Source organism: Glycine max, chromosome 18 (genome assembly GCF_000004515.6).
Source record: "Glycine max cultivar Williams 82 chromosome 18, Glycine_max_v4.0, whole genome shotgun sequence".
In the NCBI taxonomy this organism is placed as follows: domain Eukaryota; kingdom Viridiplantae; phylum Streptophyta; class Magnoliopsida; order Fabales; family Fabaceae; genus Glycine; species Glycine max.
The window spans coordinates 55,223,014-55,244,689 of record NC_038254.2 but is presented as its reverse complement, the minus strand read 5'-3'; the positions used below and the strand labels follow the sequence as shown (position 1 = coordinate 55,244,689).

Below are 21,676 nucleotides of genomic sequence, written 5' to 3'. Positions count from 1 at the left end.
ACAATTTTTATTAGTTGGCATCAAAGAGTTTAATTTTTATTTAAACAAACAAACAAGAAGGCTAAGAATTATGTGGCAGTATGAAATTTTCACAACTAACACATTTGGAAAAGAACACATCTTTAGAATAATTTGCAGTTTCCTTTCTTACCAAGCATTCCGCACCTCACTTCCTTCATTTTGAATAATTTATTTCCTTTTCTTTACTTCTTTAATTTTTACTTAATTCTTAAAAATCCATTTTTATTGATCCTATTTTTCTTTTCTCTACTAAACAAGGCAATCCACAATTGTAAATGAAAAGAGATAATGATAATCTTTACTGGAGTTGAGTGTGACGACAACACAACTATGTCAATGAATTGGGATATGTTTGAAAATCTGTTGAAAGTATTGTAAATAAAAAATCTCACTTTCCAAAGCACTCAAAGGAGAAGGAAAAGAGGAAGTGGATTGATGTTCAATTCAATTGACAAAATTTCAACCAAATACTTAATTGTTGGAACGATCCTATTGTATTATTTCAAGACCAAAACTATAAAGATATTTTAGGTTAAACATGTAGTCTGTGAACAATAATAAATATTTCTTAAGCTACTTGAAAAACCTTAAATGTCAATAATTTTGTAGAAGGAATAACACATTTCAGTTTTTTTTTTCAAATTTAATTAGATTAAATCTCAGCCGTTAAATAGTTTCAGTACACGTGGCATGTCAAGATTCATTGGACCGGAGATCTCCATTTCGAAAGGGAAATTGGAAATGGAGAGGATCCGGGGGACCTTATTTCATCCTTTTCTCCGATTTCACCATTAATTATTATTATTGCTTTGCAAAACACTAACCAACCAAAACAAAGGGAAAAAAAAAGTATCCACTTTCCCTTCTTCTTCTTCCATTTGGGTTTTCTCAAAAGTGAAAAGCAAATTCCGTGACTTCCACAATCACCACTCGGATCAGTATGCACACCAGTCTCAGAAAACCCACAAGAACAAAAATCAGATTTTTCCAAGTCTGTTTTTTTTTTTTTTTTTTTATCCAATCCTTTCTTGCCTTTTAGGCGACCCAGTTGAAAATTTTGAGATTTTTTTATTGTTTGATGTGTACCGATTTTAAGATTGGATCTCTTTTGATTTAGCTGTTTGAGATTTCTTTCTTCTTTCTCTCTCTCTCTCTCTTTTTTGGTTGGTGACTGTGTTGAATTATCTTATGATGTTTCCAATCCTTGTTTGTTTTGTAGGTGACCCAGTTTAAAATTTGAGATTTTTTTCTTGTTTGATTTGTACCCATTTGAAGATTGGATCTCTTTTGATTTGGCTGTTTGAGATTTCTTTCTTCTTCTTTTTTTCTTTGTTGGCTGGTGACAGTGTGTTGAATTATCTTATGATGTTTCCTTTTAAGCACTTGTTGTTGGATTTCAATCATTTCACTCCATTTATTGATATATTTGTTTTTTATTTTTGCATATTTTTTTGAATATGTATCCAGTTCAGTTATTCTCAATTTCCTCTGTTCATATTTTTATTACAACAGTTTCTATAAGAACTTTTCAAACCTCTCCAAACTTTTCATGATTTATCTAGTTTTTCATGCCAGATTCTGCATGTAATTATGTGGGACTCTAACTCAATCTTTTCCTTTGTGCCTGATTTTTACAGAACTCTTGAGTGATAGACTTTGAATGAAATCTTGTTTTTCATTAACGAGATTCAATTGAAGTGAAGTGATTATTCACTGGAAAACTTATTTTTCATAGTATTGGAGGTACAACTGAAGCTGTTAGATTTGTTTTAACTACACGAGTTCGTTGGATATTTGAGCATGGCTGGGAATCAAGATCAGTTTGAGATCAAGTTTCGGTTGACTGATGGTTCTGATATTGGCCCCAAAAGTTTTCCTGCAGCTACTAGTATTGCAACATTAAAAGAGAGTGTTCTCGCTCAGTGGCCAAAAGGTTACTTGTGTAACTGTTGTCTTTTCCTTTATGCTTCTCTTTTTGGTCTTCTGGTTTGAAGGCACCTTTAGGATTTCATAAATTATGAAAGTATGTAACCTGGATAACAACTTTTTGGTCCCAATTACATAGTTTCTTTCTTAAACTTCAATTTCTTCTCCTTATCCCATACTGTACTGCTTGATTTGTTCAAGATGGATACCTCTTAAGTGTTAGCAGTGTACTTATAAGGAGATATTTATGTGTCATTATTTTACTATTTCTTTAAACTGAAACTTTCTAAGGTTTATGTTTCTTTAATACTTCGTTATTTTTGAAGAGGATGTTTGTACCTTAGTGTCCATGCCATTGCTCATTGTTTGTGGATATTGTCTAATATTTATAAACAGTAAACATATTATTTACATACTTATACTGAGATCCAAGGTTACCAGTTTCCCTGATTTGCCACAACTTTTTGGCATATAAGATAAAATTAAAATGGTGTTTTCTAGATTAATATGGGAACAGTAAGTTGTACCAGTTTCAAAGAAAGCAAAATTAAAATGATATTTTAAGTGGAGTCTTTCAATCATTCTGATGTTTGTCATTTTGGTTTAATATATTGAGCTTCATGCTGAATTATTGCCGTCCTTTTTGTGATATATGAGATTTGTAAGTTTGTGTTTTTGTTTTGAAGACAAGGAGAATGGCCCAAAGACCATAAAAGATGTGAAGTTAATTAACGCAGGAAAAATTTTGGAGAACAACAGAACAGTTGGGGAATGCCAGAGTCCGTTATGTGATACCCCTGATACTGTTACAACAATGCATGTGGTTGTGCAACATCCTGCTACGGAGAAAGGTCTAGTATTTATTTGAGACATGCCAAAAGCAAGTTTTAATAGCTTTTTTTTTTTTTTTTTTTATGTATGTGGTTCTTTTTAAATGTTTGGCAGGGATAAGGTTCAAGTTCTTTCCATTGGCTGGGATAAAGTTTGTTTTTTTAATTTCACTTCCATACTAGTAGAAGTAGTTCATTTCCGTTATGTCATAATTTTTAATTTGGATTATGGGTTTAGTCACTTCAGGGGCCAAAGATTAGTTACATAGGTAACTATTGGATTTGGCTTTGGTAAAATACTTCTACTGTTCTGCATAAAAATTATAAAAGTATTTGTAGAATTTATATGTTTTAGGTATAGAGGGAGGAACAAAAGATTAAGTAAACTAAATACACCAGAATAGTTATAGGCCATAAGCTTATTTTAAAAAATGCTTTTATGATATAATTTTTATAACTATTTTTAGAAACTACACTTTCTTGCTTAAGAGAAATCCACTAAAATTGTTTTTGTTTGGGCTTTAGCCTTTTTTCCCCCCTGAATAACTTAATCAAATTATCTTTAAAAAGTTGATATATTTTTAACTGAGAAAAGCACAAACTAGCAGGCCCTTAATGACTATCAATGTACTCTATTTGTTCTTATCAAATTTTCAGACTTATCTCATGTCGGACAACAACAGTAACTATCTGCTTCAAAATACAAATAAAAAGGCAGTCCTTTTTGAAATTTTGGGGTTTACAATATTTTTCCCCGGAAGTTTTGATGTCTTGTGCTAATCCTAATTGACTTTTCTTTTATCTGAGGAAGAGAAGAAAACTGAAAAATAAAATTTGGAGTAGTTTCTTAATAACTAGATGGACTTGGTTGGGAACTGCTTGATTTTTAATTATCAGTTAATACTTGAAGCACCAATCTTGACTTGGAAACTACTTGCATCTAAATGTAAAACTACTTCTGTTTTGTTTGACTGATTTTGTTTTCATTCAGTTTTGGTGCTTTATCTGATACTTATTGACAATTGTCTTTTTGCCTCTGATACAGAGAAGAAAGCGGCAAACAAAGCAACACAGAACAAATGCATGTGCGTTATTTTATAGCATCCAGATTGAATAGCAGATGTCATCTGTCTTAGTTGATTAGGGACAGTTCATTTTACATAACCTGCGTCGTCAAATATTTCAACATACACAAATTATTTGGTTGCATGCCCCATTCATACTACAGTCAAGGAGTACTGGACTATTTTCTTTATAAAAATGGAGTACTTGACTTGGTGAAGATTGTGAAGCTTGTAGTTCCCTGATTCCTGTGCGGCACTAAATTTCTTGCACAATTTCATAGGAGATGTTCTTCTTCTGGTTTCAACATGTATTAGGTGTTGCCTCATCAGACACTTGGTATAATTGTTGATTGAAATGAACTCTACTAGTTTGCCATCTTACCCCCTCATATATTTTACAATTCTTCTCTTTCGTGTATCTGATTCAACATACTTAATCCAGACATGTATGCGTTGAGTATTTGAATGTGTTTCAATTTTCTGGTTGTTTATATGGTACCATTGCTACCCACTCTTGTATAGCAGCTATGGCAATAGTGATTTAACAACATCTCTCACAAAATGGAGATTTGATGCTTGAATTCAATTTCCTTAGATTTTATATTTTAGAAAAAAGACTACTGTGTCAAACAATTCAAGTTTCTTGCAAGATGTCACATACATTTTCATGGAAAACCTTTAATTTTACAGCAAATCTAATTATCAAATTCTCACTGCTTGAGTCACATTCAGTAAGTATTTCCATTCACAAAGAGGGTTGGACAGGTGGTAATTACAGCCTTGTTTTTTCTGAGTTAGAATATTAATATCGATGAAGTTCCTGCGAAAGCTATGAAATTAGAAATGAAAAGCAATTTGAAGAAATGACTTTAAATTTCTGTGAGTTAGAATACCTTAGTTAGGGACCCACCCACCCATCCTCCTCTCAAGTCCCAACGTTGCATTTTCCTAAATAATTTCTGAAATTACCGTAGTTTTTGGATGGAATAAACATTTAGTCGTATAAATTGATCAAATTTACATTTTGGATGTTGTAGTTTTTTTCTTTCTTTCTTAAATCAATTTTTATATTTGTACGCACTTAGCTTTTGTTCCTTATTGTTGTGATATTGGTCTTCTATTTTTCACACGCTTGAGTTTTAAAACAGTTTTTATTTGTTGCCTTTTTGCTTTTAAATTTTCATGAAGGCTTTATTTTTATATTTTGGAATTATTGAGGTGTTAGTTTTTGAGGGACTAAAATCTACACAAGGAAAAATACACTTTCAAAAAAATAAATTATGACAACTAAAATTCAAATAAAGTGAAATTAAGTACTAATCGTTTATTCCATGACAGAATAAATTAATTAACCATATTGAATAACATAGTGTTTGTGGTATATGGACTTATCTCTGTTATTTCCTATAGCACCTACGATTAGTTGGAGTTAGAACTTGGAAGGAAAGCACTAAATTATCTCTCCCCAGACAAGGGATTTTGGCTGGAAACAGCTTTTAACAAAATCTTATTTGATACATAAATGAAAACAAAGCTTTTTATCAACAAATATAAAAATTAGAGGTTTTGGTTTGAAGTTTCACAACGAAATTTTATATATGGTAAATGAAGCTGGCACTAACTGCAGCAAAAAGTTCATGCTAAAATTAGAAAAAACTCAACCTTAACTAGCTCAAAGTCATAGTAACTAACACCGCGGTTCCTATATAAGGACAAAAGATAGAGCACAAGGAAAAAAAAGCTCAACCCAAAATTCTATTCAATATTTCTACGTACACACTTTTTTAGAACCAAAAAAAAATGAAGGGGAAACCTTTGTGCTTGATCTTGTTGTTAGCACTTTCTCTCTTTGCATCACATTCAAATTCTCTTCTACTTTCAACCAGCAAGAGATGGATAGTGGATGAGGCATGGAAAAGGGTGAAGATGCATTGTGTGAACTGGTCAAGTCACCTCAATTCAATGTTGGGGGAAGGTCTTGACTTAATATCCTTGAAAGATCTTATAGGTGAAATAAAGAAACTAGACTTCAATTCAATTGTGTTCGCTACACATGGGCAACACACATGTTCAAACGCTATAGTAGCCACAAAGTTGGTGAAACTTTGGACTCATTGAAGCTTCATGGCATTAGATTAGGCCTTAGACCTTACAACCCTTCTTTGGAGAATGCCACACTTGTGGAAGCCTTTGATGCTGTGATTGATGAGTTTGGGAGACAAGGGTTGATGGTGTTGGCTGATAACCATGTAAGTGACCCTAAATGGTGTTGTGGCCACAATGATGGGAATGGCTTCTTTGGAGATGAACACTTCAATCCTGAGGAATGGCTACAGGGCCTCTCCATGGTAGCTAATCGTGTAAAAGGAAAATCTCAGGTTCGTTAAAATTTTTACATTATTGTTCTACTAAAAATTAAACCAAATTGTAAACTATGGTGTATCTGAATTAACAATCTAATTGCATGTTTGTTTTCACGTTTCAACAGGTTCAAATGTCTTTCTGTCAGAGCAAAAAACAGTTGTTTTGATGATTTGCTATATTCAAATTCATGTAAACATAAAAACAAACACAAGTTCAATGTATGCTTGGTTTTGTGTTAGTCGAAACAAACTTTCGTTAAAATTTCCACGTTCACCGCAAAGCTACTTCGTGTAGCTTTGATCTTTTCATGTTTTATTAAATTTGATTAAGTTACTTTCATATTTCATATAAAAAAAATTGCATAACATTATTAAAAGATTTTCTAAATATTAAATATACAAAATATATTAAATAAAACAATATTAAAAAAATATCATACATTTTAAATAAAAAACATTAAAAATATATATAACATATTAAATAAAACCATAAAAAATATAAAATATATTAAATAAAACTAATAATAAGTAAAATTAAAATTTTTATTTAATCATTAAATAAATAAATTTTTTAAAAAATTGAAAACAAAATAAAAAAACAAAAAAGTGTAAAAAAACAAGATTAAAACTTCAAAGTTGTAATAAAAAAAATTTACAACTTCAAAATCGTACAAGAGAAAACAATTACAACTTTAAAGTTATAAAAAAATTACATTAAAATCATAAAATTATTTACGATTTCAGTTAAAAAAAAATTAAAATCATAACGGGTGTTACAACCTCTAATCCAGAAGTCATAACACTTCTTACGACTTAACCTTTGTAAAATAATTTAAAACTTATTCTCATTTGGAAAATATGGTAAAAAAAATACCCTTTTAGTAAAAAAAAGCCGCCAAAGTAGAAGGAGCCAAGAAGGGCAGCAAATTAAATTAGTGGGTAATGGCACATGCATAAAAGCAATTGGTGATGGGTGGTGATGGGTCTCCAATGAGTCTCTCAAATGACTGCAAGAGCAAGCAGAGTTCGTGGAAAACTTTATCAGCTTCCAATCTTCATTTGGGTACCATAGATGGACAATGCTAGAACCTATGCTTGGAAAGGGAACCTCCTACTTCATCTAAGATTGTCACAAAAAGATGCATCTGTGTGGATGATAATCCTGCTTGTTTGGACAACCCTCAAAAGCAGTGGTTTCAGCTTGTTACAACAAAAAAGTGTAATAGTTTGAGTTTAATAATTAGCATTGTTTAGTTTTTCATTGATTATATGCAACAAAGCAAAGATGTAAATGTCATTAACTTGTGAGTGATAAGAGAAGGAATGTAAGTGGAATCAATGAATGTGACATTATATTTGGATACACAAACGGCTGATGCGGACATAATTTATGAGTTTAATATTATATATTGTCACTGTAAAAAAGTATTAACTAATTAGAATTCATCATTTATATAAATTTTAAAATAATTATTACAAAAATAACCAACTCACCGTATACTTTGTAAGTACATAGCATATCTTTTCAATTTGCCTAAAAAACATATCTTTTAAATTACTATGGTTTGTCATCTAATAATACAGAACATATATTCTCAATCATTAATTAGACACATTTAAACTAAAACATAATTTTATTAAATAATTTAAAAATTAATTATATTTAATGTAATTTATAATTAATTGACAACTTAAATTTTTATAGACTCACTAAAATGGGTAAAGTAATAATGTTTAAATAGTTTGCATGAATTTTTAAGTTCTCATCTCATTTGTTGCTATGAAAAAAAAGAAAAAAAAAGCATCTCATTTTATTGTTGTGCGTAAAAGAAATTTTTTAATTGCTCTAAGTAGAGTCTTTGGTTTATGCATGAGACCTCAAAGTATATTATTTTAGTCTTTTAAGTTGATTGTGAAATTATCTTTAGTCTAAGATTTAATCATACTTAAAACTCTTTATCTATCACATATATGTTATGTCAGAGCTATATCGGAAAAAAATTTAAAATCTTATAATAAAAACTTATTTAAAATATGCTAATAATATTAATAAGTTATTAATTTGAGTGGTATGATTTCTCAAGCAAAATTTTAGATTTAAATTTTATGAATAAAAAAAATTATTAAAAATAATTAATCAAATACCTTAAGTTTCTCAACATAAATTAGTCGGAGTAAAATTAATAAACTCTCCCTACAAATAACATGATAAAAAATAAAATACATTAACAATATATGAAACATGCATGGCATGAGGCTAAATTTATGTGATGTAAGTCATTTTCTTAGTACATAGTAACTCCAAAGGGAACATGAACATATATCTAAACATTTCACGAACTTCCGAGAATGCTCTACTCTCACTCTATTCCAACTCTCTCCTTGCAATTTCTGTTCTGTTACAACCTTTTTTCTTTCTTCTCTCTTCTCTTTTTTGTTTTCTCAATACCCACGCAACGCAAAGTTCCCTCTTCTTCTCTTCCCTTTAATTTTCCACTCTCATTCCTTCCCACTCGCTCTTCCCTCAACGCTCTTCCTTCTCGCTCATGGCCTCCACGTCGTCGTTTTCTCTCTCCCACGCCGTTGTTCCCTTCTCATGCAACACAAAACATGGTCATTTATCTCACAACCTCCTCTATCTCTCATTCGCAAAACCCATTTCCCTAAAGCCCCTCCAATCGCTTCCCTTCAACAAAAGACACCCTTTTGCAAATGGGTTTCAGAGAATTCGAAGAAATTCCTCACCTTTCATCGTTCGCTGTGAAGCTTCAAGTGGAAGGGTAACACATCGTAAATAAATAACGCATTTGTTTCTAATTTGTTCTTTTTCCTTTCGTCTCGAAACACGCAATTACCATGCTTGAAGCAAGTTCAAAACTTTAGTAGAAACTAGTTTAACTAGGTCCAATTTGGATAAACTTATCATTGGTAAGCACTTTTAAGAAAAGAAAATAAAGACTAAAATGAATTAAACGAAGTTAAAATCAATTTATGGGCATCAGCTTTAGGTAAATGAGAGAACTTCTGTAAACATTGGAAGTGTATAGGTTGATTTTAAATGAGAGAGTTTTAATACCTTTTTATTTTCTTATCCTGAGTGTTTACGGAGAAATTTATCTAAACAGAGCCTAGTCAACTGGTTTAAACTTTTCTAATTACAAGATTTTCTCTGTTGGAAAACATGGTAGATAGGATAATTGAGAGAAGAAAATAACATTGGTTGAATGGAGAAAAGCAGTTTAAAATTGAGCTTCTTTGTAGCAATAGAGAAGCAAGCTAGCACCTACAAACTACTTAATCACTAACTAACCAAACTCAATCAATTTAACCATATGTGGTAATTTTGTCCAGCTAATTTACAATTTTGAATGTTTGTGAATTTGGGTTGTATGATGATTGTTAGAGATTGTGGAGTGCAGTGGTTAATGTTGGGGTTTTGATGGCAGATTACGCAGCAAGAGTTCACAGAGATGGCGTGGCAGGCAATAGTTTCGTCACCAGAGGTGGCCAAGGAGAACAAGCATCAGATTGTGGAGACAGAGCACTTGATGAAGGCTTTGTTGGAGCAGAAGAATGGACTTGCTCGCAGGATCTTTTCCAAGGTTGGGGTGGATAACACTCGCCTTCTAGAAGCTACTGATAAGTACATTCAGCGGCAACCCAAGGTGATTCACAGATTCAAACAAGTTTGAGTTGAAATATGAGCTTTTGTATTTGTTGTCTAGTTATTCCTCCTGAGAACACAGTTGTTTAACACATGTTCAATTATGTTAGGTTCTAGGGGAATCCTCTGGTTCAATGTTGGGCCGTGATTTGGAGGCATTGATTCAGAGAGCTAGGGACCACAAGAAAAAGTATGGGGATTCATTTGTTTCAGTTGAGCACTTGGTTCTTGCTTTTACCCAAGATCAACGGTTTGGGAAGCAATTCTTCAGAGATTTTCAAATATCTGAGCCAGCTCTAAAATCTGCAATAGAGTCTGTTAGGGGACGTCAGTCAGTTATTGATCAAGGTAGTTACATTTTCCATTTGTCTTCTTTTTTAACTTTTAACACTCCATATGATATGATATGTAACTGTATGTTGTCTCATTTTTATCTTCATCTTACCTCTTTCCATTTGGGGGAGCACTAGTTAGATATTTTAATTTTGTTGTATTGAAGACTTGAGTATGATTGGGGACTATTGCGGACTAGTGGATTCCCATCTGTCTTTCATTTTTTTTCCACGAGTTTGTTGGAACTGTATGCTGTGAAATGTGAATAATTGTCAACTTTGTATTGCTCAAGCCTCATTTGAAGTTTCTTTATAGATCCCGAAGGAAAGTATGAAGCCTTGGAAAAATATGGAAAAGATTTGACCGCAATGGCAAAAGCTGGAAAACTTGACCCAGTCATAGGAAGAGATGATGAAATACGAAGGTGCATTCAAATTCTCTCCAGGAGGACAAAGAACAATCCCGTGCTAATTGGTGAACCTGGTGTTGGAAAGACCGCCATTTCTGAAGGGTAAGCACTTAGGTCTTCATACTTGCTGTTGCCTATGATTGGATTTCATTACCATTTGTTAAACATCATTGCTGTTAAAATCTTTCAGAATTTAGAATTAAGCTTAATTAGCAATGCTGTTTGTTACACAGGTTATAATACAAATTTTATCTAAAAGATATGATGATATACATTATATGAAAAAAGATAATGAAATTTTATTGAAAACATACAATGTGTAAAATTAATCTTTTAATGGTAAGTTTCTTAAAATAGGGAATGATTTTTAGAGGTTGGCCTAAATGATAATTTAAAATGATCACTTTTCCCCTCTAGTAGTATAAATTAGAATGGAAGAAACAATATGATTGGTCGTATGCTCTGTGCTTAGTGTGAGCATTAATACCTTTGAAATATTTAATTAGCCAGAGGTTTAGGCTTTTCTGATAACTTTATTGGAAAACAATCAGGTTAACTCATTTTATTCTCGCTTGCACCTTATTTGGATGCTTTTGGTAGTATTCCTTTGTTTGTTCTGCATATTGACCTAATCCTTCCTTTGAAACAGACTGGCTCAGAGAATAGTGCAAGGAGATGTTCCTCAAGCTTTAATGGACCGTAGGGTATGTGCTTTATCCAAATGCTTGGGCAATTCTTATAGAGCTGAAAATGGATGAAACTGGTTTTCAAGTGTCTGTTCCCATTTTCAATTTCACTATAATAATCTCTATTATATCCTCTGCCAGCTTAGTTTTACTGCCATTTTCTAAAGTGAAATGTAATATTTATCTTTTTGTAAGTTTGTATATTTCCTTGGATTGTAAAATTGATTTTTTTTGGCAATGGTCTCTCTTCAGCTTATATCTCTGGATATGGGAGCACTTATTGCTGGAGCGAAGTACCGGGGAGAATTCGAGGATAGGCTGAAAGCTGTACTAAAAGAAGTGACAGAATCTGATGGTCAGACTATCCTTTTCATTGACGAGATTCATACAGTTGTTGGGGCAGGTAGTAAGCTTCAAACTCTACCATTTTCAGTCAGCTTACTTTTGGCTTTTCTTTACTTTTGACTACCACTTGATGCAAATTGGTTTGTATACCAAAACTCTTTGGATCAATTGTGGATTCTGATCATAGATGATGGCATGATGCATTTTAATTCATATCATTTTCCTAAAATATTACTTCTGGTTATAGCTGATGCCAAATGGAGATTTGATTGCAATTATTTTCTCTCGTGTTAGGAGCCACAAATGGTGCTATGGATGCTGGTAATCTCTTAAAACCTATGCTTGGTCGGGGTGAGCTGCGATGTATTGGTGCAACAACACTGGACGAGTATCGGAAGTATATCGAGAAGGACCCAGCACTAGAGCGTCGCTTCCAACAAGTTTATGTTGACCAACCTACAGTTGAAGATACAATTTCAATACTAAGGGGACTGCGGGAAAGGTATGAACTACATCATGGAGTCCGAATTTCTGACAGTGCACTTGTTGAAGCTGCAATTCTCTCAGATAGATATATCAGTGGAAGATTTTTGCCTGACAAAGGTAATAGTACACGCTTTAAACTCTCAGTGAATGTCATGCACAATGATTGAGAAGTTTCTGGAGCATTGACATTGATTCTAGTAATGAGTTACTTTTATGACACTTACAACTTTTGTATGAAAGGGATTTGAATTCTGAATTAGAACATTTTCTGAATGATTTAAGCAGGCTTCTGAGAATAATTTACATATGTTGGTTATAATGAGAATCCCTGTGCAGTTGGTCTTGAGACCCTTCAAATGCCAATGCTTGGAAAATATTTTGCTGCCATTAAGGGATATATCATGTAAAAGTTTGAAATCATTTTGTAAAACTTCAAATCTATAGCAATTGGCTGTTGTTGGGAACATGCCTGATACAAATGATTATAGTACTGGTTTTGAATGATCAAAATATAGTTCTTACTTCTGAGTGACTCATGTCTTTTTATTACACTTTTAAGTTGTTATAATTCCTTCTGGACTGGCATCAGCATCAACAATGCCCATAAAGCACTAATTTCTAGTTTCTTCCAAATTGCAGCTATTGACCTGGTTGATGAGGCAGCTGCCAAACTGAAAATGGAAATCACTTCTAAACCTACTGCACTTGATGAGATCAATAGATCAGTCCTGAAACTAGAGATGGAGAGACTCTCTCTCATGAATGATACAGATAAGGCTTCTAAAGATAGGCTGAATCGTCTTGAGGCAGAGCTTTCTCTCTTAAAAGAGAAACAGGCTGAGCTGACTGAACAGTGGGAGCATGAAAAGTCTGTAATGACTCGTATTCAATCAATCAAAGAAGAGGTGTGTTATTTTATTCTTTTTTGTTAATTTTTTTTTGTTTCCATTTTAATTAAACAATTGTTTGAAAATTCTGAAATATTTTCAGCACATGGAACTAGGGCAAGTATATGGGTTGAGTTTGTAATTATAATTTAAGTTAGAAATTTAATTATGTAAAAGATAATTATATTGTACTATATGATCAACAGCTGATACTAATGATTTTATGCAACAGATAGACAGAGTGAATCTTGAGATCCAACAGGCTGAACGGGAGTATGATCTTAATCGTGCTGCTGAATTAAAGTATGGCAGTCTTAACTCCTTGCAACGGCAACTTGAAAGTGCCGAGAAGGAGTTAGACGAATATATGAACTCTGGGAAGTCTATGCTGAGAGAGGAAGTTACGGGAAATGATATTGCTGAAATTGTAAGCAAGTGGACTGGTATCCCTGTTTCAAAACTTCAACAATCAGAGAGGGAGAAGTTGTTGCATTTAGAGGAAGTGCTTCATAAGCGTGTTGTAGGCCAAGACCCTGCTGTTAAGGCAATTGCTGAGGCTATCCAACGTTCAAGAGCAGGTCTTTCGGATCCTCATCGTCCAATTGCCAGCTTCATGTTTATGGGACCTACAGGTGTAGGAAAGACAGAGCTGGCTAAGGCACTTGCAGCCTACTTGTTCAACACTGAAGAAGCTCTTGTACGGATTGATATGAGCGAGTACATGGAAAAACATGCTGTTTCAAGATTGATTGGGGCTCCACCTGGATATGTTGGGTACGAAGAAGGAGGGCAACTTACTGAGATAGTTCGCCGCAGACCATATGCTGTTATTTTGTTCGATGAGATTGAGAAGGCGCACGCCGATGTCTTCAATGTATTTCTTCAAATTTTGGATGATGGAAGAGTAACCGACTCACAGGGTCGCACAGTAAGTTTTACCAACACTGTTATCATTATGACCTCAAATGTTGGATCACAGTACATCTTGAACACAGATGACGACACCACGCCAAAAGAGTTGGCTTATGAAACCATAAAACAACGTGTAATGGATGCTGCAAGATCCATCTTCCGCCCTGAGTTTATGAATAGAGTTGACGAATATATTGTTTTCCAGCCTCTAGACCGTGAACAAATAAGTAGCATTGTCAGATTACAGGTAATTTATATTCTTATTTCTGACATGCTTAATATGAGTTCCCCCTCCCCCTGTCTGAAAATTACTTGATTCATATGATAATATTGATTGCCAGTGCTTGTAAGGATGGTAGTGTCCTTGAATTTAGAGAAATTGACATTTTATCAGCTCTAGTCTGAAATATGAATATAATGTCTCTTATTTCAACATAAGCCTTATTGATGATTTGCATGGTGCTGTTGTGTGGTATTCACATTTTTAATAACACTTTCTTTTGTGGTATACTACAGTTGGAGCGCGTGCAGAAGAGAATTGCAGATCGCAAGATGAAAATCCAAGTGACGGATGCTGCTGTTCAACTTCTTGGAAGTTTGGGGTATGACCCCAACTATGGTGCTAGGCCAGTCAAGCGAGTGATTCAGCAGAATGTGGAGAATGAACTCGCCAAGGGTATTCTCAGAGGAGAATTTAAGGAAGAAGATGCAATTATAATAGACACAGAACTCACAGCATTTACCAACGGCCAACTTCCCCAGCAAAAGCTTGTTTTTAAGAAACTTGCAGCTGATTCAGAATCTACCCCTCAAGACACCTTGGAACCCTTCCCACAGGCTCCATGAATTCCTTCTACTGCCCCATAACTTTCCATCATACAAATTTTAGTATACAGTTTCCTTACACCAATTGAACAATGATCCCGGCGCAGTTTGCATCTAATATATATTTTCTATTACCAATACGAATAACATGTGTCACTCAAAAATAGTGTAAATATATATATTTTTACCGCTGTTGAATGGGTCGCGTTCTGCATAATCAGCCAAGTCACCCCGTCATACTGTTACTGGTAATGTAAATGATTGAGTTGGATCAATTCCAGCTTGGTTAATAATTAATGCCTAGCTATGAGAAGCATTAAACTGTTCCTGCTGGAAAGATACAAGCAATAAGGCTGTATTTGATTTAATGATTTAGCCAAGTAATTATTTTAAAATGATTTAGCTCATGAGAATTTAAAGTTTACTAAATTAATAAAATTTATTGATATTTTTTTTTCCTAAATTTATTAAAGTTTAGAATAACTTTAAAATGTCATGAAATACTTTTATAAACTTGTTCTACAGAAGTTCTAATTTTATCTCCAATCTTAACCAATTTTTTTTAATCTCAAATTCCACGCGTTCTTACACAAATTCAGACCTGCCAGAACCGAGAGAATACTGTTTCTTATTTAAATCCAATTTATTTTGTATTCTTCATCAACCGGGGTAGGGGGTTGGAGAGTAAAGTGATAATCCTGATTCTATATTGAACAAGTATGAATTATTACACACGCAGAGACACCACGTATCAATCTAAATGGGATATCACATGGTTCACAGTAACAACCTTCTGTATAATGATTCATACGAGAAATTGATTAATATCTTCGACCATCCTTGGAAATGCTGGCTTGGGATGGGTGAGATTGCAGCTTCAAGCTTGAGGGCAAGTTAATGCATATTTTAGGTGCTGAGTAGTCAATTAAACCAGGAGTATACCGGCAGCGTTCAACCGACTTGTGAAGATTTACTGCCAACCTGTCCAAGGACAACAGAACGTTAGGACTTCAGAATAATGTAGCTAATGCTTATGCCTTCAGGATTCTATACTCTTGGTTCAAAACATTTTCTACTTTTAATATACACTTTTTTTATCATTCCCCTGAGGGAGTTCTTTCTATACATGTAATATTTTATCTTGTAATATTAGTCATTTAAAGTTCATAGAGAATAATATTAGACTGGTTAAGGCTGTTTAGATCATTACACACTGATGGTAGAGTACTAAAATTTGCTTATGAAGCAATTAGAGAACTAAAAATGGTTTCATATGAACGTCTTTACATAATATTTTCCCTGTACTTTATATGAGCAGATCAACCAGTCATTCAATATATTACAATCAACAATATATAACAGTAATATTAATACTCTGGATGACAAGGGTTCTAGTTATCCTACATTATAGTTTTCTAGATTATATTCTTCACCTGTACCACTGCTCCTGAAAAAATTGTCTACGTTGTTCCCACTTATGCTACAGTAATATCATGAACCACTCCAAAAGGCACATTTCTTAACACTTTTTTATGTTTCAACCTCTGTTAGTTTTATGGTGGTGTGAAACCGCCACAAAATAGAAGCTTAAGTACTAAAACATAAAAAAAATTGCTTGTAGGGGGACTCAAATAAAAAGTTGGCACAGTATAAGTACCAAATGATTAATTAAACCTTTTCTGTTTTAATAGTAAAGAATAAATATTAACTACAACTAAAACATCCAAATAAGATCTACCTAATGGCATTCTAAATAGGTCCAGTTCTCAATGAAAACCACTTGGTAATACACATTTCCATCCTTATTCCCATTTTATATAGAAATGTAAAAGGCTAACATAAACAGGAAAGTAATGGTTTTCCAGATACATGAAAATACCTGAAAATCATTTAGGTATTACTCCAATTCAGATGCCTCTTCTGAATCAGACAATGGTAATAGGGTACATATCCCAAGCATGTGGCCGTTGAGGCACACATAATACTCAATGCAATCATCATAAGAACCCAACCTGCAACTAGCACTTTGAGGGATCATTTTGGCTTGCAGCATGCTCCACAACTTTGCCTTACAATAAGGGCAGACTTCTGTTGGATGGAGCTTGGCACCTTTATTAATAAGCATCTTCCTGACCTTTGAGGTTGCAAATGACTTAAAAATGCCACGGAAGAATCCTACATCTCCTTCCTCACCTTGGTCAAGATGCTCACAAGGATCACATACATACAAAACATCAGTCCTGCATTGTGGCAAAAGAAAGCTCTTTCCTGATGTTCTAGAAAATCGTGTCTGATAAACAAAGTGACCAGGAATCTGAATGCTATTGAACAAGCCACCTTTTGTGCATCCTGAACAGTATATAAGAAGCTTCCCTAGGGCCCTCCAGTTCCCATCAACAATGTGGCTCCCATTAGATTGCAGATCACACAACATTTTCGGAGCTCTTGTTCGACAAAACTCTTTCCATAGAACTCGCTTGGCAAGATCATCAAACCATTTGCACACACATGATAGAGTTGCAATTAGCTTGGGATTCCAATTCAAATTATGAAATACTAAGAATATCATATCTTCACTTAAATGCCCTTTAGTACATTGACAACTAGCTGAGTGTATGCATCGGTACTGCTTTGTGAGAATCATTTTCTTCACATAAAAAACCAAAAGAAAAATTATCAGGTCATAACAAGTCTTTGTTGGAAAATTTTAGGGTATTCATAAAGTAGACGACTTAAATACCAAAGTTCTTAATTAAATACTTCATGGTAATGTGGAGAAATCAAGTCTACAAATGAAGGCAATACTGAACAATGCAAATAACAATTTTATAATTATGCATTCGAAGCAAATAACTTACAATAAAGAATTAACCTAAAGAGGTTGTTTTCTATAGTGCTACAAAGTTAGTTCAAGAAAATAATACAAGAAATCCTTTTCTCCTTCCAATGTATTGTTACGAAGTGGATTTCCAGGGTACTGTTACTTCGATTACTTCTAGTCTTACAATCCATGAAATACCTTCTCCATCTCCAAAATGAAAATGAAGGCCGCAAATTTAGAGTGTTTTTTCCTCTCATTTTCAGTTGATAATTAATATAAATGACGTGTTTTATTTTGCTAACTACATGTGGAACAAAATAACTAAAGGGATTAGCAAGGTATCAAAAGAGACATGCAATGATGTTTTTGACAGCAACAAACTCATGGATGATGCAGTCTTCTTACTTTGGACATGGTTGCGGAATTTAGAGAAGGATTTTTCCATGCATTTTAACCAATGGTCTAGTAACATTACAGCAGGGTTCATGTAACAATAATATTTAGACTAATTCTAGCTTCCTCAAATCTGGGGTAGCCCGACTGTGGTTCCACTCCCGACTCCATTTTAGTCTGCTTTGGAACCATTGGCATGGGCAATCCAATACCTGTAATTTAGTACCTCTGGTACTCAATTAATATATAATATTTATTTTTGCTGAGAAAAAAAAAAAAAAAGAGACATGCAATGAATCAAGAGGTTTTGGACCAAGGGGTAAAGATTATTGGTGGTGAGATGCATGCATGCAAAATATGGTTAAGGATGAAAGGGATAGTTATAAAGTGCAGTCCTTGATTAAAGGCTGAAAAATGGAATACACACACACACACATATACATACACACAAATTAAGAAGATACTAAGAAAGTGGTGATTGAAGTGAGAGTTAGAGCATTTGATAGATTGTACCAATCCTCAAGTCCCAAATCTGAGGAAAGAAGTATCTTCAGGCTTGTTAAAGGTTAGAGTAAGAAAGACAAGAGACTTGAACCAAGTAAAATGCATAATGAATAAAGGCAGTAAAGTTTTAGTCAGAGAAAGGGATATCACGGAAAAGTGGAAGAGTTAATTTCACAAATGATGGGCACATGATTTTATTGCACTATGATAGACACTAGAAATACCAAGGATGACCAAAGTTATACATCTTATAGTAGAATACGGGAGTCTGAGATAAAACAAGCATTGAAGAGAATTGATAATGGAAAAATAGTCAGATAATAACATAATACCTATTGAGATATGAGAGGGTCTAGGAGAAGACAGAGAGAAGACATAAAATAACTTGGACATCTATTTAACAAGATTATAAGTCTAAGATAATGTTGGACAAGTGCAGCACTTTTACCCCTATCTATGATAATAAGGGTGATATGAAAAAGGCATATGATAGGGTGGTGCCTAGAGAGTAGAGGGGTATTGTGGAATACAGTAGAAGAAAGGAGTTCGCGTTATTTATATTCAAGCAAAAAATATGTGTTCAAAGGGGTCACAATTGGTGGGAGAACACAAGGCCACAAAAGACTTTCTATAACTGTATGACTGCATCAAGGGCAACTTCAGCCCTTATCTTTTTAGCTTATGTGAAAAGTTCAATTCGTTCTACCTTCTTATTTTCTTTTCTTATAAGTGTTTACAAAGAAGTTTATCTAAAAATGACCTAAATCTTCAACACTCATACATTTCATACACCTAAGAGTTCAAACTGTCCCAAATACCTTAAATCGTCCATGAAGTGCCCAGCCTTGACTCCATAACATAAAATATATCCAAACACCTTAGGGGAACGACTAATCAGGACTTTGGGCAACTGGGAAACACATTATTGAATTTCCTAGTAACAACACAATCGCCAACCACATAACATAACAAAGTCGCTACATTCCTCAATCCATGTCAAGTTCCATCCCCAAAATCTCAAATTCCTGAGACACACCCGTAATCAAATGCACAGTAGGTTAACCACAATTCCTCCTCGGACACAAATCGAAGCCACCCCCAAAGTAGAATTCACACACAAAAAGGAAAAATCAACCAAAACCCAAGTTCGAATTTGAGAATTGAATAACAGAAAAGAGAGATTTTCCTTACCCGAGCTTATTTAACCCGTTTTCGGCATAGCCTCCAAACCCTAGAAAAACCCACGTCATGCAATTCGAAGAAAAACACAGATAAGAAAAACACCCAAAATAAAAAAATAAAATAAACTTTAAAAAATGGGTACAGTAATTTCACCTCTGAGAAGGGGCAATTTGGTAAAGAGATGCATATAACAGAACACAGTGAAATTACCGGTGTGAACAGCAACAACTAATACACAGAGAGAGAAAGAGAGAAGGTTGCAAGGATTGGAGATAGATTTGAAATTATTTATGGCACACAGTGTTGTTATAAATTTCTGAACAATCATTAAATCATAGGATTGGTGAAATCCAAATATGAAGGCCCACTCATGTGCCGACACCTGTTTCATGACGTCACCTCCAATTAGCTGGCACCAGATAGGTGTGGCCCACATTTCATGACGTGGCATGGTGATAATGGGATGCCAGGTGTCAGGTCCTCATTTTTCTCCCTTCCTTTGTGATTTTGTCTTGTCCAACTATTTTTATTAGAATTTTGTTGTTAATATGATTTTGTAAAGGTGGCTCAGTGAATATGCTGGTCCATTATTTCTATTCAAATTGGGTAGCCATTTTAGACTTAAAGTCCTAATTAAACTTTTATTATGGTACTTCTTGATAAGTAATTCGTGATGATAAGGTGTGTAGAATTAAATTTAGATCTTAAGTAAATCCTCTTACAAATGAATAAAATAATAATTGAAAGAGAAAACACAAATTTCAATATAATCTTTCGTTTGAAACACGAGACGAATAATAAGGAAAGATAATTTTAAGGTTGAGCTTCTCTCAGATTTGGAGAGAAAACAAACAGAGAAGGGAACAATTATCATGTAATAACAAAAACATCTCTGCCTTTTATTTTATTATATTGTATTATAAGGGTTTAAATGTTATTTAATATAATTGTTTTTCTTTATCTAATCAAACATGTGAAAAGGGAGTTGTGTAGCGACTATTATATGAAATCGTCACACACTAAATGTTAGGGATACATCATATAGCTCTTTCATTTTATAATCATGCAATTTAAAGCTTGTTTGGTAAAGGAAAAATGGGAGGGGGATAGATTATTTGAAAATGAAAATTATTACTAAACCAAATGCTCTCTAATGTTTTCTTTTTCTCTTCATTTCAATTTAAAATGCTAAAAATCTACTTATTTTTCCTTTTTATCTAGGAAAATAATTTTTTGGATACCTAAAATATTATTACACTAAATGAGAGAGATAATTATAAATAACATGATTGCATAGAAGGTGCTGAGAATCAAGGGGGTAAACACTAGAGAAATTTATTCTAATGGATCATGAATAATTATATAAGTGAATTTGACATCATATCTTAATCTAAAATCTTAAGACTCGAGTTTATGGGTCCTTACTTATATGATTTCCAATCTTCTCATACCTGATGTTTAGCCATTGCCATCAACATACTCTAGTACCTTCACCCCGCAATACTTACAGGACCTGTTGTTTGACCTTCATGTATGGATTCACCCTGTCATCTTACTCATCTAAGATGATCAACAAGTCAAACCATCAATTCTGATACTAATTGTTGGGGAACCGAAGGGGTAAACACCAAGAAGATTTACATCATGGACTAAGTGAACCTGACACCACACCTTAACCTAAAATCTTAAAGTCAGATTTAAAATTCTTATCCTCATTTATATGATTCTCAATCTTTTTATTCCTATTTTTTCCATGAGATTTCACTTTTCATTTATATTCTAAGGAATAAAGAGTTACAAAACAATAGTAGATATAGTTAGGTGTTTGAAAAAATTGAGTATAAAAAATCATTGGTCTTTTATTTAGTTTTTTTCGTATTCTAACAAAGGTTTTGTTGCCAGTTCCCCAAAGTACAGCAGACAAACTGCCACTTTGATTTGAGAGGACACTGACAGAATATTTTTCCCTAAACATACGCTATCATTGAAACTTTCACAAGTTGAAAGCACTTTTCATTTGCTGGG

At 33.7% G+C, this 21,676-nt stretch overlaps 3 protein-coding genes and 1 pseudogene across 8 annotated transcripts; 3 read left to right on the top strand and 1 right to left on the bottom strand.

Annotated features, from left to right (window-relative positions):
* Positions 1 to 780: 780 nt before the first annotated feature.
* Positions 781 to 4,332, top strand: LOC100306015 (uncharacterized). Of its 2 annotated transcripts, none has more exons than XM_006601674.3 (4): positions 781 to 1,012; positions 1,659 to 1,954; positions 2,634 to 2,798; positions 3,823 to 4,332. In XM_006601674.3, exons 2-4 carry the CDS (start codon positions 1,822 to 1,824, stop codon positions 3,876 to 3,878), a joined length of 354 nt encoding a protein of 117 aa, XP_006601737.1. In that variant the 5' UTR covers positions 781 to 1,012; positions 1,659 to 1,821; the 3' UTR covers positions 3,879 to 4,332.
* A 1,265-nt stretch (positions 4,333 to 5,597) lies between these two features.
* On the top strand, positions 5,598 to 6,346 carry LOC102660962 (glycosyl hydrolase 5 family protein-like; annotated as a pseudogene).
* Positions 6,347 to 8,540: 2,194 nt separating this feature from the next.
* Positions 8,541 to 14,949, top strand: LOC100801296 (chaperone protein ClpB3, chloroplastic). The gene is made up of 10 exons (XM_003552506.5): positions 8,541 to 8,984; positions 9,651 to 9,869; positions 9,979 to 10,216; positions 10,517 to 10,712; positions 11,260 to 11,314; positions 11,549 to 11,699; positions 11,936 to 12,244; positions 12,767 to 13,032; positions 13,247 to 14,173; positions 14,443 to 14,949. The coding sequence occupies exons 1-10, from the start codon at positions 8,751 to 8,753 to the stop codon at positions 14,770 to 14,772; spliced, it is 2,925 nt and encodes a 974-aa protein (XP_003552554.1). The 5' UTR covers positions 8,541 to 8,750; the 3' UTR covers positions 14,773 to 14,949.
* A 491-nt stretch (positions 14,950 to 15,440) lies between these two features.
* Positions 15,441 to 19,961, bottom strand: LOC100800758 (EID1-like F-box protein 2-like). 5 transcript variants are annotated; one of them, XM_014770220.3, is made up of 5 exons: positions 19,805 to 19,961; positions 19,661 to 19,700; positions 19,288 to 19,494; positions 16,631 to 17,398; positions 15,442 to 15,732 (listed from the first exon to the last, which is right to left on the bottom strand). In XM_014770220.3, the coding sequence occupies exons 3-4, from the start codon at positions 19,327 to 19,329 to the stop codon at positions 16,649 to 16,651; spliced, it is 792 nt and encodes a 263-aa protein (XP_014625706.1). In that variant the 5' UTR covers positions 19,330 to 19,494; positions 19,661 to 19,700; positions 19,805 to 19,961; the 3' UTR covers positions 15,442 to 15,732; positions 16,631 to 16,648.
* Positions 19,962 to 21,676: the final 1,715 nt, after the last annotated feature.